The sequence below is a fragment of the Ornithodoros turicata genome, unplaced genomic scaffold (genome assembly GCF_037126465.1).
Source record: "Ornithodoros turicata isolate Travis unplaced genomic scaffold, ASM3712646v1 Chromosome15, whole genome shotgun sequence".
In the NCBI taxonomy this organism is placed as follows: domain Eukaryota; kingdom Metazoa; phylum Arthropoda; class Arachnida; order Ixodida; family Argasidae; genus Ornithodoros; species Ornithodoros turicata.
The window spans coordinates 1,216,922-1,237,390 of NW_026999318.1; the positions used below are offsets into that span (position 1 = coordinate 1,216,922).

The 20,469-nt window shown below is 46.5% G+C and overlaps 1 protein-coding gene across 2 annotated transcripts in view; it reads right to left on the reverse strand.

Moving 5' to 3' along the window:
• LOC135372512 (sodium-coupled neutral amino acid transporter 7-like) overlaps positions 1–8,918 on the reverse strand; it is a 61,200-nt gene extending 52,282 nt beyond the window's left edge. For both annotated transcript variants that reach the window (XM_064606118.1, XM_064606117.1), the window contains exons 1-2: positions 8,859–8,918; positions 3,247–3,389 (exon numbers count right to left, since the gene is read on the reverse strand). In XM_064606118.1, coding sequence (XP_064462188.1) covers positions 3,247–3,355 — 109 coding nt within the window. In that variant the 5' untranslated portion in view covers positions 3,356–3,389; positions 8,859–8,918. The remainder of the gene's footprint in view (positions 1–3,246; positions 3,390–8,858) is intronic.
• Between the last annotated feature and the right edge of the window lie 11,551 nt (positions 8,919–20,469).

Consider the following 20,469-nt stretch of genomic DNA (forward strand, 5'->3'; position numbering starts at 1 on the left):
AAGGAAAGTGAAGGGACCCTTGAACGTGCCGAACACCGACTTTATACCATCGTGCAAGATGTGCCGACGTCAAGGTCAGTCATGCGGACACCCAAATCTCAGGTGCTGTGCAGTTCGCTCTTTTACCTCACGATGGAAAGTGCATCGGTACGTAGCCGCCGCGGAGATCTGAGAGATGAGAATGCTAATATTGAGCAAACATGCTCATTTGAACCACAGAAGTGCAGTCCTTTCTACGGCATCATAAGTTTTCAGCTTTCAAGCCTTACCGAGGAACAGCAGTCTCGATCTCGGCGCAGCGCAGCAACTATCAACGACATATGTGGGTACCACTACTACTGCCTCTGCACTAGTAAGTGCCTATTTGCAATAACGTCCAGAGACTGCGCGGATCCATTTGCAAATCACAAAAAAGAAAAGTTCGGGGCACAAAGAGCATTTTCGTCAGCTTGGCACAAAGGTTGACGTCAATTGGCTTCGCACCTGAGAACAAGATCTGCCCGACTTGTTAGAAGTCGCTCATGAACGTCGAAGCAGCTTTCCAGTACCAGAACCACAAAAACTTCGCGAATTTCTGGAACCATGAAGTGGATGTGCGTCGTTGCCGCTTGGAACTTCTTCGCCACTACTCACGGGAAAGGACCTTGCGTTTGGATAAGCGGCAGAAAGGTCACTCGGAGGTCACTCGCTCCTTGCGCGACTGACGATCCCGGACTGCAGTGACCAACCAATCAAAGCGGAGACAACGACGAAGGTCCGTGGCGAATGAAAACTAAAAGACTACCTGGAAGCGCGTGCCGATGTTTGTCGTCGTTGTAAGCACGTCGCCCTCGCCAGTGTCTGTCGAGAACACGACGAACGTCAGTGTTGACCAGGAAGGAAACACAAGAGCGACCCCTCGCATAGCTTTCTATGGAGGCTCAGAGGAGCCACGGCCACCGGAGCTAAAGGTGGTGGGATAATCCTGTTTACCACGTGATTGCACTCGTGACCCAAACAACATGGCGGCCTCCATGGATGAAAAGGAATCCGGACGAATTTGGTGTTATCCGGTCACTATAGAAGAGTACCAGTATAGAAGGTGACATAATCAATAACATGGACACCGACGCATGTAACAAAGCGATGCAAATTGAAACTGAAAATAAAGTCACGTAGTGGACACGAATTAATGTCAGTTTTGACTAGACCGACCGCAAGAGGTGCCTCACCGCACACGAGATGGAAACCAACGCTCCTGTGTTTATTTCCTGCATGGTGCGAACACGCTACCCGTTCTCGGCTCTCCAGTCTCCGCTCTAAGAGCACACGCCCGGCAGCACGAACCTTAAAGCGTAGACGTTGTGCTGCAGAACATTCGCGCAAGTATAGAGCTCTCAGATGTGCCGCCATTGCTGTGGGAGATGCACACGCGTTGGTAAACTAATGAGGAACGTGAAAGGTGTGTTTGCAAGAATTCCAGAAACGGGCGTGCGATGAAGGGTGTAGCCATTACTCTTTGCCAGACGTCCAGAAATGTGTACCAAAGAGCACAGTGACTTTGATAGGAAGTGAACGCGATTGCAGGCGGCTCGCGCACGAGTCCCATGGCATGATACTGTCGGGTTTATTGTTCCACCGCGCGGTAATCATGTATGGTCACAGCGCGGGCAGTGTCCTTCGTCTCCTGCAATGCAGCGTGCCAGAGAGTCCAGTGACTTCTAGGTTGCTCTTTCTCCGAAGAAGATCGAATGCCAATTTTTAGACTGACGTGATTTCATAACCATGTCCAGTGATTCGGATCAGTCGTGTTGCATGCACGTCCTCTCAACGATGCATATTGCATGTTAGTGCTCGAATTAATCAAGGAGCCAAGTAACTGCTAATTCACAGCGCGCAATCTTGTGAGATACACGCCTATTCACGTGACCGGATATCCGCACGAGCGAATTTATCTGGCGGGATGTCGGCAAAGGAGCGCGTAGAGGAACCGAGTATCCGACTGCCCTCGCTAGCTCAGTCGGTAACGTGCTGGCTTGTTGAGCTCAAGATCGCGGGTTCGATCCCTGCCGAGGGCGGTAGAAATGTGCATGGGGAAGGTAAACATTGCTGCCAGCACCGTGTGTCGGAGATTTCCTGCGCACGTCAAAAGAACCCAAGGTGGCCAAATTATCCGCAGAGCTGTCCTAGACTGCAGCACATACAACATGTTGCCACACTGCGCAGACAAACCTTACGTGTAACATCACAGTACCATTACCGGCTATCCGCACCAGCGACTTTTTCGGGCGAGATCTCGGCGGAGGCGTGAGGGCGACAGGAGCGGCGTCACAGTCTCTTGTGTCCACATGAGCAACGTCACGTCTTCTCGTGCACTCGTCTGCCATCAAGAGATTGTGCGAGCTCCACAGAATTTCTCCGAAGAGAAACCGCGTCTGCTAGCTGCGCTGCGTTCAGCGCCGTCCGCCGTCACGTTTTTGAGAAACTTCTCCACCGTCCTTGCTGACGTCGTTCGGATGCGTTCGGTATTTATTCCACGATGTCTTGTTGGCACGTACTTTCCTCCTCGCTCTTCTTTGCTGACTTCTCGCCAGATGAAGTCGGTTGTGCGGATACTCGGGAAAGCACGCGCCAACGAGATACCGCGGAAGAAATGCCAAGATCATCCGAATGACGTCTGAAGTGGTGGCGGGAAGCTGCTCAAAAACGTGACGGAGGACGGCGCTGAACGTAGTGCAGCTAACACAGGGAGTTTCTCTTCGGAAAAACTGTGTGGCGCGCACAGAATCTCTCGACGCACAGGAGTGCACGAGAAGATGTGACGTTGATCACGTGCACTCAACAAACTATGACGCTGCTCCTCTAGCCCTCGCGTCTCCTCCGAGATCTCGCTCCAAAAAGTCGCTGGTGTGGATACCCGGTGAACGACGTCCACCAGAATACTCAAATTGATGTTCTGCTAAATGGCATAGGTCCGCTGCCACGTGAGCAGCTCTCCACATTTTCTTCCGCTACGACGGTGACGTGCCGACGTCGCTGATGTGAACACACGGTGCGTGTAATAGCTCAATTTGGTCACATATTACGGAAGTCATCTTGGATCAAGTAGAAAACACGACACTCTCGACAGCACATATATATATACAAGTTTTCCCGGACAAAGCAAATATTGCGAGTAATCCAATTTGGGGTGTAGTCTTTGTCGAGGATGCGTGCACCCTTGGGGGTGCGTACGTTAAGTACCGATCGTGTGCCTGTGAGACGTACCCGATGATAATTTGTGTTCCTCCACAGGACCTTCAATTGCGGGAACGTCGGCTACGACCCTGGGTATAGCCACTTCTTTCGGCTTTGGTTTTCGTGGATGAAGGTACATCTTTGATATTCAGCAGATTCTCGTGGCTCTGTTGCTGAAAAAAAAGGGCGGCAAGGTGTCGTTCATGTGGTACGGCTTCCTAATTACTTACAAGCACACTCTTAAAGCAGTACTCCACCGCATAGCACGCTGAAGGTCAACCATTGCACAGAGTCAACTCCTGACTTGTAGGAAGCACATGTCTCTTTGTGACAACGTAACCGCATGTGTGTCACAAAAAGACGTACGTCTCTTGTTTTCAAAAAATCGGAAGAAAGAACGGCGCCACTCGCGATGATGGTCGGCTAAAGTATGTAGGAGCGAATATGCGGAAAATTTCGCCCTGCATCGGATGTCCAGTGCAAGAGTAAAAAAATGTCAGATTTTTAGAGCGCAGCTCTTAAAGGGACGGTCTCGTACAGCCCGGGCGATTCCGAAACGCAGCCAAAACTATCTTCACGACTACTGTACACATACAACCGTCAAAGCTTCATTGAGAATAACCAAGTCGTTTTCGAGGTATTTGTCGAAACGTGCCCTAATAGCAGACGACTGAACCTGCACTTCACGTCATGCAACGTCACGCATGACGTCGACCTGGGGAACGTCGCCGTCGCCATGGCAATCAGATCCTGCAGAAGGATCTTCGGTTGAGTCATCTCTTTGCTCTCGGAATGAGGACACTCAGATATGCAGGGTGTTACCCTATGAAAGTCTACCCGCGCCGGCATGCCGTCCTCGCCACTTACTCAATGCAGGCGCTACAGTGTGTTGCCTACGTATAAAACTCATAAGGACATTCCATCATGGTAAATATCGAAGTGATTGAGCACCGTATCGCAAAGATATAGCGCAAAACATGAGGTTGCCGTAGTCAAAACAGCCAAGATGGCGCCTCTTAGTAAGCAGACGACATCCCTTTTGAGTGTCTTCTGCTGAGTACGTCCGCATTTTTCGTTCCTCACGTCGCTTACTTCTGAGCAATATACGACAGCTACACGAACGAAAGCGAAATGAAAACTGCAGTTCTATCCGGCTGGCAGAATATGCGACACGTCGTCGTCTGGGAAGCAGCATGTCAAGTGCTCTTCTCAACGCCGCTGTCTTGATTGTTTTGACTACGCGAATTGCACGTTTTGAGTTATAACTTTGTGCTGCGGCGCTCAATCACTTCAAAATTTTCTAAGATTAGATGTTCTTATGACCTTTATATGAAGATCGCACAATGTGCCACCTGGATTGAGTAATTGGCGAGTACGGCATTGCAGCACGGGTAGACTTTTATAGGGTAACACCCTGTATATCTCTATATATCTCCGCGAGCGGAGAATGTAGCCCGTGCATTGTCTGTGGGGTCTCCGATAATGTGGCGCATAATCGGATACGTTGAAGTAACGTGTTTTCTTTCCGCGAGTATTTAATGCGGTTTTTAAATAAACATGCACTCTTTCTCCATGTCCGTCGTCAGCGGCACTTCATTTCGAAACATGATCAGTGTGCAACGGGGAGTGTAACGAAAGCGCGCGTAATATATTGCGTAGCGCTTCCTGGCACACTGCAACCAAGTTCTTGGTACGTTTCCAGTCTTACGCTGGCATTGCAATAAGTGATTTTTTGGAATTGCTGAATTTATATTTGGATTCTAATGTAACTTGCATAGATGGCGTTTTATACACCCAAAATGATGGTGTTTTCATAGGTTCGTCTCTTGCACCGTTCTTATCTGAAATCTATTTAGGTTGCCTCGACTCTCATTTAGGTGCTTTTGTAAATTCGTGTTTGCCTGACACTGTTTTGGTGGCTAGATACGTTGACGATCTGATATTTGTGTCTCGTTCACGCTCCTGCTTGGCAGAACTGCAACGTGTGGCTCGTGAATCGGCCCCCGAATTAACTTTTACGGACGAGCATCCTACCGACGGGAAGTTGAAGTTTTTAGATTTGACCTTACACTTCAAAGGTGGGTTATGCTTGGAATATGGTGCATCAAGTAAAAAACACCTTCTGCCAAGAAGGAGTTGCCATTCTAAGTTGGTGAAAAATAGTTTGATAAATTCTTTGATAACCAGTGCATTGACCAAATCTTGCTCGCATTTTGTGTTCAGTGCTCTCAAGCTACAGACAGCCAAATTACAAAGAGCAGGATATGATTTTAAGCTAATACAGCACAATCTACTTGCTCAGTTTCAAGAACTCCCGAAACGCTTAATGGAAGAAAATGAGAAAAACAAGAAAATGGCAGTAGTTCCGTACTACCACAACCAAGTTCAAACTTGCGAAGTACGCCAATCGACACAGCCTATTCCCAACAACGTACAACTGTCACATAGTTGCGCACAATCTCTTGATCATCATGTCCTAGAAAACGATGACACTTCGTGTATCCTATTTTCTTGTACGCAGCACGCAGGGGAGGAAGCGCGAAATGCCGTTTTCTAATTCCGGCAACCAATTCGAACACGCCCGCGACGTCCGACCAATGCACAGGCACGGATTGCTCCGTGCGCAGTAACACGCTGTGCACTCTTAAAAATGAACTTCACCACATAGCACGCTCCTAGCCAACTATCATCTCGAATGATATCGTTATCAGCCATGATTTGTTGAAAACGGGGGCGTACGCCTTTTTTGTGACACTTATGCTGTTCATAATTGTCACAAAAAAGGCGTACGCCTCCCGTTTTGAACAAATCAGGGTTGATAACGATATCATTCGAGATTATGGTTGGTTAGAAGCGTGCTATGCGGTGAAGTTCATTTCTAAGAGTGTGGGTACTGGCGAAGCGAAGGATGAAAGTACGAAAGAGCGTGAGGAGGAAAGCAGCGGGGAAGCGTATGGCGAGAGTGAATAGGGTGCGAGGAGGAAAGTGAAGGAGGTCACGCTTGGGAAGCCCGAAGGAATCTGGTTGCTGTTCGGCGAGCTTGGCATGGAGGAAGGAAACTCAAGGAGCGGCCCTTCCCTTCAGACGAGGGTAGCCACCCTCTGGCGGTCGCTCGAGTAAAAACCGCCATTACGTCCTGTCGACCACGTGATCCTCTTTAAACTTTCGCTTTTGCAAGGCTTTGTTTCTCGCGCTGCTCTCCGTGCGTTTTTGCTTTTCCAAAGTCATTTATTGTTAAAATGGGAGCACCATCGCTGAAACAGTAATGTGTTCCTGCCCGACTGCGGCTCTCGTTCAACAGAAAGTCACCCTGTCAAGGGGACACGTTTCATTCGTAAGTGCGCAATCAGCTGTTTTAGTAGTGTTCGAGTCATCTTGAACCGTTCGTTTGGGAGCTAGATCTGTGCCGCAGGTTCATTTCATATCCTCTCTTGTTATGCACGTCTGATTAATGGTGTTGTGGGCACATCATTCTTTACAACTTAAGCAAGAGACATACGTACGTTGCCACGCGTGAGGTTTCCGGTCCGGCGTACTCGTCCAGCGTTCTGCAGACAGTGACTGGTCTCGTAACATAAAAGTAACCCTCCAAACACGCAAAATTAAAGTGCACGCACGCGTTCAACATCATGCTGACTTGACAACACACAGCTACACCTCCTGCCATCTGCTTTGGTATGCTCTGTACTGCCTGAGGGGGGGGGGGGGTCACGTGAGTGGTCACGTGGTAGAGAGGAGCATCCTACAATGCAACACGAAGGCGGCTACGATCGTCCCGATGGAAAACGGGCGGAGGGGCCGCTCCTGTTTCCTTCATCCATGGAGCTTGGCTCCACACTTGCGACCCGTGGCGGCCGGAAAATTGTACGTATGAAAACGTCTTGTACACCAATGCCAAGAGTCATCCGCAAAAGTTGATTTCCGGCACTAGGTCGCGCTACAGACATGCCGTGCCGTACCTCACCAACGTGGACAACGACTTCACGAACTGAGGTAGGTGGTGCTACCTGAAGTACGTACTATGTGTGAAAAATAAAAACTTTACCACAGTAGCTGCGCTCAAATTTCGCATGACAGACTATCATAATCATCCAATGAATTTCTCGCCCAGTGTCTGCAGTTCCGGAAACGTCAACTCCAGGTGAACACGAGGCCGGCCAATGAAAGCGCAGTTCTGCTACGATTTTGTGCCACCTACGTCTCTGTGTCTTGTCGTCTGCTGTCGCCCGATCCCTTTTTAGCCTACTGCATCGCTTGAACGCTGCGCATTCTCCGGCAAGAAACACCTCTTCCTTTGTCGGTATGCCTTTGCCTTTTAGTATATGTCTTTCAGTACATTACTGGACAACTTTTTTTAGACAGTTGTTGTATTTAGTTGAAGAATTTGTGACGTTAAAGTGCCACTAGGGACTAAATCTCGTGTCTGCAGAATCCAATCAATGTTATGTTACTGAAATCTCTTCTGACTTAGAGAAAATAATTTTTTAATTATGAGTTATTTATGAGTATACTACTTGTTGCCCTTCGCCTCTTCCGAGGGGGCTCACGTTTTGCACTCTATTAGCGGAGCCCCACATGACATGTCCTCCTACCGCTCCGACCTTCGAGAAAACACAAGGAGGGGGAGACATCTCTGCCATTTTCCCCCTCTTTCGATGAGCGTCACGTGACTTCTCCAGCACGTGACCCTCGCCGGACGCCAGCGTCGTTACAAGGAGACGAGCGCCTTCTCCAGAACATTACATCAATGCAATTTCTGGGCAACACATGGCGTCGCCTGCTTTTCGCGTCATCAAAAATCGTGGAGGTTAGCAGACTTTCATAAAGTGATAGAAATGCACAACGCTCGCGAACAGGATTGAAATTTCGCTTATAGACTCCTTGAGGTACATTTTTTTCATGAGCTAAATGATAAACTCCGCTTTCCGTGTCCGGAGTGGCACGTTAAGCGCATTTTTCCGAACGACTGATATCACAGGGCTCTCAGGGGGAAACTCCGACGCTGGCTTTTGTTGCAAGTAGGTAGCGAACAACTGCCGGTGGAAGGCGCATAGCACTCTGCCGCAAAAAAATCCGCAATGACTTCGTCAAAGCCGGAACGACCGTAAGCGGACCACCACCCATCTCTGCAAGACATGCCATAGAAAATGTATTCCAGTACACAGGCGCGTCACTTAATTGTCCGATTGAAATATGTAGTCTGTGTGTGCAAGCCTATGTTTGGTTATTTTTTGTCATGCTAACTGTCTAACTCGCACGAAGAGATGTTTTCCATGTGATATTTTAGAGCCTTCACCCTCTAACTACTGTACAGCAAATCCGAGTGATCGCTCGTGTAAAGATTGCACCGCAACTTCGTCGGATACACTATGGTATCGTCAGGGATATTCCCGGGATTTTCATTTCGATGATAGGGAGGTCCAGTATTGAGGGATGATGCCCACTACAGCCGCTTTTGTGGCGCCACCTTTCTATCCGGTATTTTGGAGAGTGTTATGCACTTTTGGGGGTGTTAGTGGGTTGGCGGGGGTGTGGGAAAATTCCTCTGTGGTTGGCAAACAGGCTGTGTCCGATGCGTAGTATCTTGCATATGACTAGGGTACAGAACTACACGGTTAATATAAGATGATTTTGTGGATTACCTTGTGCTTGCAAATTCCTCCACTCAGTCAGTAGCCAAAACAGAACACACCTTCTTTGTCGTCTTCTTCTTCAACCAAACATATTTTCACCTATCTGACGCGCATTAGAAAATAAATACGCTTTATCTAGAACGGTAGCAATGTGGTGGAGGTAAACATTGCTTCTAACACCGTGAGTCGGAGATTTCCGCCGCGCGTTAAATTCGCTAAACTTTGTAAAGATGTCAGTGGTAAGTCGCTAACTTGGTCAATCGCTTGCTTTGTCACTAGCCACAGCCAACTAAACTGCATGGTCCTTCCAAGAAACACGAATATGGTTCGAACCCGATCGTGGACGGTACCAATGTGGGGGCAGTAAACCTTGCTTCGAGTACCGTGTGTCGGAGGTTTCCAGTCAACGAGTAAGGTCACGAAAAAGCCAATGAGACAAGTGCTGAATCAAGTTTGTGTTGTAATTCGTCACTGTTTCGTGTGGTTTCTTGTAACCGAACCCCATCTCGATGATGAATGCTCACGCTTCTGAAAACCATTTGTGTGATTTGAGGCTGTTTTGATACTGCGACTAATTTGAAAAAAGGTCTACCAATAGGGCATTTGCCGGAGTTCAACTAAAACATATCGAACCTTTCTGCAGTTACGACGTCTGCAAATTTATGTATTTGGGAAAGTCCGCCCTCTCGGCTTCTTCCTTCGTAATATAGTTTGCGTCTTTTGTGTAACATTTGACCCCTCGAAACTGAAGAGCAGTTAAATATTTTTCACCAACTCTTTTGGCAAATGCATATTGGTAAGACGGATTATCTATGGTATTGTTTTCCCTTAAAAAAAAAAAACTGAGGAGTTCCAGAATTTCAGGGGTCGGTTGGTACATGTCGCCTCGCTCGCTCCAAGTCAAACTGAGGGGTGTCGAGCACATACCTGCCATCTCTCCCGGGTTTTGTTCAGTCTCCCGATTGTACGGACGCGCCTTCCAATCTCCGAGAAAATTGGGGACTTGGACTTTTTTCTCAAATATTCCATTAAGAGCTGCGCGAACGTATTCCTAAAGAATTATACAGCAGGTAACAGGTGTTTCGCGGCATGACCATCAATGGCTGGACGCGGCGGCAGATAACGTGTTTCTTTGGGTTAGTGTTTCTCAAAAAGATGCGCTATCGTCCACCGTCAGTCCACTTCGGTACACTAGTTTCGTCTCCTCCGATCGCTCTCCCCAACAGAAGAAATATCCGTACGTGTTCCTCAAACATGCCAAGTGCCTTTTCGCAGGTTTTCTGGTCGAGCACAACCAGCCGCAGAGCGGAAGCAACCACGTGTGATCGCTGTTCCAGAAGATGTTCCCAAAAAGTGACAGAGCGAAGGGCTACAGGTGTGGAAGGACGAAGAACACTGCCATCATTGCTGAAAAGGGTGCGACTGCGCAAAATGCAATGTCCTAAAATGGCTCATCTTCGCAGTTGCGGTTCACGGGACAACGATAGCGCCTCACAGCTTGTGGGAATCCTACTGCCTCTTCTCGGCAGGCGAAACCCACAACCAGGACCCGCCGTCCGTTTACCGGCGGAAGGAGATACTACACGAACAACACGTAATACAAAGGCAACGATTTATTACATACTAGCGAACGCAGGAAAAAACACAAGCGATACCAACAGTTCCCAGCCAGTTCCTCAAACAGCCTTCTGCCTGGTCCGGGGAAAAAGGAGCCTCTCCCTAAGCTAGGCCGTGAGCCTCGTTTTTAACCGTTTTGGCCCCGCCCCCTGTATGCCCTTGCCTAGAACTTCGGCACGTTTCACGCCAGCCACCTCCGTTCGCGACAGTTATCAGTCCTTTGATAACAAGAGTTACACAAGCTCCACCCAATAGTGGCTATCACTCTTAGAAATGGATCTTCTATCGTGTCTTCTACAGACACCCGAAAAACGGTAATTTTGGGTTTATACTTAGAGACCACGCGAAAGCGCGGGGAATGACGTCGCATCACGTGGTTCTGGACCAAAAAATTATCGTGGATACCCTATGGTACCAACAGACATTTCTCAAAGCTTTACTGGGTAATATTGAGCCCCTGTCATTTTACGCGGGGTCAAAGTTTTAGGTAAGCACGAAAACCATAGTATGCTTGAAATAATCGGACGGGTGCATCGCTCGCGTTACACGCATAATTATGGTGGTCAAACAGACGACTGGGTTCAGAAAATGTGCTGAAGGAGCAAATTTGGGGAAATTTCAACTTTTAGTGCCCTAAAACGCCCCAGCTATCGGCGCTTTTTCTTGCGAGTTTGCGATTTTTCAAATATACTTTACGTAACAGCTGGAATCCTTGAAAACTTTGTGGCCGTTCACGAGGACCCATTCTACGAGCCATCTGGTTTTCAACGCCGTCAATGCAGCAGTTTTTGCCATATAGTACACCTCAAACCTAGCGATTTTCGCAAAGTTTGACGTTTTTATGGCCAATTTTGAAAAGGAAGCGGTCGTCACAGAACAGTAAGTTGGTATAAACTAGGTAAAGGAAACCCTCAGCCAAAACATGTAAAAAACTAGACTGGTACTTTTTGATAAGCGCGAGAAAATATTGTTTTTCGCTGAACATAGTACGCGGAGGCGCACGCACTCTCCGGTGGATGGAGAGCGTTGGTGAGCATCCCGGGCCAGGCGCGCTACAATGCGACAGCTCAGATACGCCGCTGCTTATCGCACGATGCCAAAAACGACAATTTGAACTTGTGTGCACCGGTCTAGTGCATGCACAACCTACTGCCAATGTCGCGACAGGGAGGGAAACTGCCGCCACCAGTATAGCAACGGGAGTGCATACTTTGCATTACAAACCCGACGGAAACGTATAGCGGCGTGAAAGCACTTTTACCTACACCTTCCATAGTTGCGAGGATCATATACATAGCCTACAAAGCTGAAAATTTATCAGTGGAAAAGGGTTGTTTTCCTGGTCCTCAATTGACAGTTGCCTGCTTTTGGAGACAGGTGGCGGGGTGGAGACACCTGCGGTGCAGGTGGCAGCATGCCGCAGGCTCTACACGTTGGTCAGCTTTGTATATGCCGCTAGGTTATTGCGCTTGTAAAAGGCAAAGATATGGTAAGATAGGAACCTTTTGGAGATAGCGGCTCTCGGGGAGATACAAATCTCTTCTCTGGGATGCAAACCCAACGACACGTGAGCATACGTGTGTAAGTTTTATACTCTGTGGCTGACAGGACAGACCCTGTTGGGTGTTGGGACGACTTTGTCGATCACGTGACGCATAAATTGGAATCACTGAAATACCACCACTGCACGGCCAAGCAACAATGAGGGTTCCTTCGGCATCTAAAAGATACCGTCCCTCCTGAAGAAGGTGTCATCCTAATAGATTTTACCGAAAACTAGAGTTTTATCGTACAGGACACACCGCAATATTTCTATTGCTTGGAAGACTCGATGACGACTTCTGCGATGCGCGGTCGACTTATATATTTAGTGTGTTTGTCTGGGAGGGATCCTTGGTCACCCCATCCCAAACTGAAAGGGAGCCACCAGCCTCTGAAGAGGTTGTGGCTGCATCATGAGGGCTGGCTTTTAGGCCAACCGAAGCAATCAGAGAGGACACTTGTGTCTCTCTCTGTTCTGGTTGGGGAGTGTGGAGTGGAGGCCCAGGAGTCTGGGTCTCCACGGATACTCTGAGTGGTGCCACTCCCCTACGCACCACCTCAGAAAACATTCCTTTTTGAAAGTCCAGCTGTGCTTTTGCTGCCTTCTATGTCAGTTTTTGTTCGGTCCTGATTCTAAGTATATCTTTTTCGTCCTTCCAGCGTGGGCATGACCTCGAAGAGGCCGGATGGCTGTCTTGACAATTGACACAGTGAAATTCTTTGCTACATGACTCCGGTGTGTGGTCATTACCGGCAAACTTGTTGTCCACGACGCATCTGGGAGCTGTGGCCGAAAAGTTGCCATTTAAAGCATCGTCTGGGGTTCGGAATGAATGGTCGTACATGACAGTTAATGTAGCCAGCCTTGATCTCGGATGGGAGTGTGTGTAACCGAAAAGAGAGTATTACATGCTTTGTTTGGACTTCCTTACCATCCCTTCTCATCACAATGCGCTTTGCACATTCAACCCCTTGATCCTTCAATCCTTCCTCGATCTCCGCTACGGAACACGAAAGGAGTTCATCCTCGGAGATCACGCCTTTCACTCTGTTTAAGGTGCGGTGTGTTGTGACAGTAGCTTTGATGTCACCAACCTGTTTCACTGCTTGGAGTGCGGTACTCTGTTGTTTTGTGTGGACTTCAACCTGAAGATCCCCAGTGTTTAGCTTTTTAGCATTGTAAGACTTGCCTAGAAGTTTCTCAAGTTCCTTTGCTACTAGAAGTGGCGATACTTTCGCAAGAGGTCTGGATTCATTGTCAGATTTTATCACAAGTACTTTGGGGAACCAGGGTTCGGGGTTCAAACCTACGATATCAAGTCTAACTCTATCGGTACAACCCCTTTTCAAGGGCCGATCATGATTTTTTGTGCTGGCTGAATCTGCGAAGAGATGTGTGTAATTCAGTGCAGTGGGGTGCCGCCCACCGCCGAGAACAACCAGGGGAACGTACGGTCTGCACGTTAACACTTCTCCTGCACTATACCCAAGTGCAGCTTCAACGAGAGATTTAAAGAACTGCCCAAGGTTGACCCTTGCCACCAAAGAAGGTGAATAAGAAGCAGGGAGGAGGAGAAGAAACAGAGCAGGGAGGAGGAGATGAAAAGACAAAGTAAGGAAAATAGGAGATGGCTACTAGCTGAATAGTCCTGGCCGGGCCTTCCAGGACCTCCCGTCTATGGGAAGCAGGGCCCAAAGCGGTGTGTTGCTTTTCCAGAGGGGGCACGGAAGGGTCGTAAACAACCTCCGGGTCCACTCAGCCGCAAGGATCCCCCTTTCCCCAGACACGGGAAAGCCACGCACAGCTATACGTGGGGGTCTCCCTCCTGCGGCGATCCAACCGTGAGTGCATGGAGGGGGCTACTGCGGTTGCTGCCGGGCGAAGGGGGCGCCACTTTCCCGACGCCGGGATATCCAAATAAAAAAAAATGTAAAAATGGGCTACCAATCGTAAAAACAATGGGGAAAATATACGTAATAAGGACCAATTAAAAATTCTTGGAGTCACAAGAGACGAAGGATTAACAGTTCTCCCGCATTTAAACAATACACATAGGAGCGTTATAGAATTAACCAGTAAACTAGCATCCATATATGATAATACATATGGAATCAACAGTGACAATTTTGGAGAACTTTATATTAAGGTAATTGAAAGAGTTATAACTTACGCAGCTCCAGCCTGGTACAAAGAAAAAAATAGCGGTCACATTCTCAGAAAGCTTTGATCTATCCAAAGACTCCCATTAGTGAACATATCGAGAGCCCATAAGATAACTGCAAATTATATACTCCCAGTACTGAGCAACTTTCTCCCACTTGAGCTCAAACTGGAGGAAGAATGTAGTCTTTACAGAATAACTCACGGAAGACAAGACATCCAACTACAGGATCAAGACATCATAGCAGAGGAACTCGAGAAGAACTATGGTATCTGGGAAACACATCCCCTACAGAGACTCTCCATAGACTACAAACAGCCAAAGCAGGTACTCTACAGGAAAATCACCATTTTCACAGACGGGTCAAAGGCACTGGACACTGTGAGTGCGGGTTCTTGTGCAATGATTCGGGATGAGGTTATTCATGCAGATCAATTCAAACTTCAAAAACATGCAAGTATTTTTGACGCGTTTTGACGCGAAGTAACTGCGTTTTTTGAAAGTCTAAAATACGTAAATAATAATTTCAATTATGAATTTTACATATACACTGACAGCCTCTCTTTACTACTCTCAATAAAAAAACTCAAATAATCATAACCCAAGAATACGAATGATTAAGGAAGAAATCATCAAAATTAAACAAACTAAAAATCTAGAGATCAATTTCATACAGTCTCACACGGATATTCAAGGTAATGACCTGGCAGACGAACTAGCAAACAAAGGAAGAAATTGTAATAAAATCATACAGACTCCATTAAGTAAAAATTCGGTTAAAAAGTTAATGAAACAAGATGTCAGTAGAAAATGGAACACACTGTGCAGGGATAAAGAACAGTAGCTCATAAAAATATGGATTCCCGTCTGGCGACTTGACCTGAATTTGAGAATAATTTTTTCATAAGACTACTACTAACAGGGCATGGGAAACCTCCTCCCTACCTCAAAAGATTTCACACAAGAGATAATGAATACAGTAAATGTACAATGCGTAGGGGTGATGTAGTCCATTATATTCTGAAATGTAACGTCACTAAAAATACTAAGACAAAATAGAACAAATCCTCCATTAAAAAGATCAGAAGGTGACTTCCCTAAAATGCTGAAAGAACAGCAAATAAGGGAAATACGATGCAAACTGGCAAAAGAGATAAACGACATCAATGAATAGAAAAGGAATGTGGAACAAAGATGAACACAACTGCGGCCTCAGCTGGCTCATTATCCCCGAGGTGGGAGTGAGGGATCCAGCTGTAAAAGGCCAGGGACTGGTGCATAATAGAAAAATATCTTAAAATCGCAGTAACCACGTTCGCTTGGAGAGATCGAGATACCTGAAAGGAAGAGGGTAAAAGGGCTACTCATCACCTCAAGAAGCCTTCGTACAAACGGACTACGCACCAAGTTGTGCAAAAAAAAAAAAAAAGAGAGACAGGTAATCAAAAGGCTACCATTAGCGAGCAGCTCACTCCAAGTACCCCACAAAAAAAAAAACAAGTAAAAAAAACACAGAAACAAAAAGTCAGAACAAGAAAAGAAAGCTTGAAGCGAGAGAGAGAGAGAGAAAAAAAAAGAATGGGAACGCATCACCTTATGCCCATATGATGATGATTGGGAGTTTTGTGGCGCAGCGACAACTGGGATCATAATTATGCCCATATAAAGCAACATAAAGAAAACTACGGTCTTTAAGCACAAAATCTGAAATAGAAAGCGCTCTCTCCAGACGGATAGCAACAGAAGAAAAAAAGACCCACATAAACACCGTTTACGCAATAGATCATAATATTAAAAACAAAAAACAGAGATAAAGAGACGCAGTCAAAAGTAGACACCTGAAAGAAAAAAAAATAACATGAGAGAGAAAATGGGAGAAATAAGAGAAATATTCGAACCAAAATTAACATCATTTCGAATAATTGCATTAACACTATTAAACTTATTTTTCTAGACAGGGACAGTTCTACAGTGATCACACTCAGTCATCAGATGACAGCAAAAAGGAAACCAGTCTCAGGCAGGACAACGGCCAAGGTGATGATGATGATTGGGAGTTTAATGGCGCATTGACAACAAAGGTCATAATGCGCCATAAACTGAGGTATGATTGAGACAGTGGTGATGTTATGGTTATTTAAGAGTAAACACGACGACTAATAAAAGGTGGGTGTATACGTGTAAAACATTACTCTGCGACTACAAAAGGCTAATAACGCCAACGTCTCTCAGGAAATCAAAGACGCTTGTAAGAGGGACGGGAGCCTCTTCACCAAGCAATAACAACGGCCAAGGAAGATGAGAAGACAGAGGAACGTGATAAAGAAGACCTAGCTAAAATTATATAAGCAGACACTCTTCTATCACAAACATAGCTAACGTTGTATGATTAGATCACATTGTATCCCAATATACAGGGTGTCCCAGAAAACGTGTCATTGAATTATAATAAAAAAAACTACACCACCTAGAGTCATGCGGTCAACGGCATTTGTTCTTACTGGGTTTTTGCCACCTCCTCATGTGAATGTCGTGTAATGTTAGTTTAATTATGTAAATTTTTGCGAACTGAACTCGGAAATTTGCTTAGTAAATGTCACTTTTTTACCCCACCAATGTGAAGAGCGTGTCTAATTTACTCAAATTAATGATAATTGACAGGGATATTCAAGAGCTATCCCATCGGAAAAAATAGCCGAACATCATGCTCTACGGAGGTCGCACAGAATAGCGCACGATGAATTTTTCAGCGCAATCTTTGTCAGTCCGACGAAAGGAGGTTGGAAACCCAGCCCACCCCGGCATCGCAAAAAGAGATAACGCAGGCATGGCTTATCACGTCCGACTTTCGCTGGGATAATGCTTTCCCTCTCCCAATTTTAGGAACTGTTACTTTTTCTACTATCACTCTTTGGGCTGGCTTCGGAACCTCCTTTCGTCGCACTGCGAGCGATTGCGCTCAAAAAGACATCGCGCGTTATGGTCCGGTGCTTGGAAAAGCATGATATTCGGCTATTTTTTCCGATGGGATAGCTCGTGAATATCACTGTCAATTATCGTGAATTGGAGTGAATTCGGCACGCTCTTCATATTGGTGGGGTAAAAAAGTGACCTTCCCTTGGCAAATTTCTGAGTTCAGTTCGCAAATATTTGCATAATTAAACTTGGGGTACATGACATTAACTTTACAAGGTGGCAAAACCCTAATAAGAACAAATGCCGTTGACCGCATGATTCTAGGTGGCGTAGTTTTTTATTATAATTCAATGACACGTTTTCTGGGACACCCTGTATATAACCAGGCATTATAAAATAAATCCGCCGATTGGCCGGGTATGTTCCCTTGGCTGTGGTTCTGGATAGTGGAAAATCTCCCACTCTATTTTTTTGTTCTTCGCCTCTTGCTATACCTCGTGTTGAACAAGAGGTGGGGATGTTTTATCTCTTAACACATCTTTCCTTTCTCTCATTTCTTTGTCGTCCTTACTTTCAATTTTTGCATTGATATATGTATAGTACATACTGCGAGAAGATGCAGAGCATGTTGATAAAATGGTTATAAACCAAAGGAACAAGAGGAATACGTCTGGAGAGGAAGTCCTAATGACTTCCTGAGGATGCAGGGGCTCTTGTCGCTTGAGAGCGTGTCGTGTTGTGGTATTTCTGTTCCTTGTCTCAGCTTTTATCGTCGTTCTTTTTTTTTTTTTTTTTCAATGTGCCAGCTCGCCAGCATCCTTGCACTTCTACCAATGGCGTATACACGTGTCCCTTACATTCATCAGGGATATTCATATCATCCGCAGGAAATCATTAGGACTTCCTCTCCAGACGTGTTCCTCTCGTTCCTTTTTTGAACGCAAGATCTTACCGGTAACATATCTCTTAAAAGGCGAGCGGAAAGGAAACCAGGCGACACACCGGCATCCGAAGCAGATAGGACCACTCGGTAGCCAAGTTCAAGCTGCAAAGAAGTTGAAACTGAAATTGTTTCATCGTGTCCTAGAGCAAGATGAAGTCCCTATGGCTGATCTCCCTTCTATGCATCGCTTATCTGGAGATAAACGGTACGTCCAACACATTGCTCGGTTTTCAGGCCGTTTTAGGCACGTTTTCAAATGATTGGTTTGATGCGGTCGAATGAGGCAGTTGTTACGAGGTGACGAAAACCTCTCACTATACAGTTTTGCGATACGCTGGAAATCGTCACCGCCATCGCCAAGCGAAGCAATTCGAGTTCTAAAAAAGTGATGAGAGTGTGCACCGTGACAGAATATGCGGGGGATACCCGGCTGCACCGTTCATGTTTTCAGGACGGCCGCCGCGTCCTCAAGAGCTACTACGCTCTAGTGTACTGCCCGTGACACGGTTGTCTGAAATCGCCTGTCAGTAGCTCTGCAGCGTTTATTTCCTTGATTTCCCTCGAACATGGCGTTCCAATATTCTATTTAAAAGTGGACCATGTGCTGCACGTGTTTCTTACTCAAAATAAATGACCTTGTAACACCTGGAGATGGTTTAAACCACGGGATGCAGATCTCAGACAACCGTGTCGCAAGCGGTAGAATCGACGTTTCACGACCCAGGAGCACACGGGGCGTTAGCCACCCGAGCAACCAGGGGCCCGTTGCTCAGCTTTCCGTTCCTCCGTAACGCGCGACAGATGCATCACTTCTTTCACCGTGATTCGCTAGAGATACTTCACAAACCCAATCCCAACATTTATTCCCAATAAACCGCAATAACAAAAGACGTTGGGCTAGTAGCAATAGGTTATACAAAAGACATTATGGAATGCGCACAAAAGACAAGGACGAAGGATGGGGACAACCCCGTGAGCCAGTTTTGTGCGCTGGTGTTTTCCCCATCCTCCGTACTTGTCTTTTGTGCGCATTCCGTAATGTCTTCCGAATGAACGTTGCATTCTGAATAAACCGACCAAAGCGGTTTTCGCGTGCCGTAGTATTTGAAGTGACGTTTGAAGCGCACCAACTCAAAAACACCCGCGCGCACACCGACAAGAAACGTTGAGTTCAGTCCAACTTCAAGGCCCATGTGAATGCACTACGCGCATCATACACGATTTGGTACGCCTCACGACTTTTACACTGGACGCATATCCGTGTACAGAACTTGGCAGAACCGATAAACCCCCATCATTAGTCCCCAAATCACACGTTCGTTCAAATACTGAAGCCATGCGATATATTGCACGCGACATAAGGACAGTGCGAAGAATGAGAGGTACGCGTTACAAGCCTTCCGCCAAACGCCTTCATTGGTCTTCAGTAATGCTATTTAGTATGAATTATTAATTTATTACTTCTCTCTGGATATCAGTTCTCTGTTACTGGATTGCTGTGAAATCTGAACTAGTAATTTCTCGTGTTTTCGGTTATTGTAATTTTCGAGACTTCCTGAAACGCGGCAAAAATTAGAGCAAAAACTTAATTATAGTACTCAAATACAGCATATTAGCTAGTACAAGATTGAATTGGTTTATAATACCACTGTGATAGCCCCGAGATGCCTTTACCAATCTTCACCCTATCTCGTAATCTCTCGGAAAATATAATCGCCGAAAACGAGAAACCCAAGACCAATTTCTAAGTAGTTCCTTTGTTGGTTTGCAGCGATTAGCGCGACCTCTCCTGTACGCCCACCCGACTGCGGAGTGGACGGGATGTGGATCGCCATGTCCTCTCGTTTGCGGTGAACCACATCCGACTATCTGCACTTCAAACTGCCTTTACAAGTGCGACTGCCAAGAAGGCTACATCCGAAGTACAAGCGAGAACGGCCCTTGCATACCGCTCAGCGAGTGCTCGGAGGTTCCCAGCAGTCCTTTGCTCTAATGGCTTTATTGACGGCACAATGGCGATGGTAATTCGTCAAAGGAGACACCACCTTCAATGTTCTAACTGATAATTATTCAATGTCTTGGATATAGTTCACTTTGCATAAACACGTACGTTTCGAAAGTGCAGTTTGCTGTGTTTATTTTCTCTTTCGATCATATTGCCAGTTGTCGCGTAGAACGAATATAGCTGCTGACCTGCACCATCCAGCCCGTCTTTGACCTCGAACGTCTCGTATTTAACTGGTAGCCTCTGAAGGACTGAAGGTGCTCAAGACGACCAAGTGTGCGGCACAGGAACGAAACGTGTCAATTACTTTCGCGCCTAAACCTCATTAATCGGTTGTTTAATTTAAATATGGCTACCTCACTTGTTCCAAGTGGTTATCTACTGCGCGGTTATCTACTCGGGGTTACCTACTTCTCTAGGGGCTACTAGTTATTC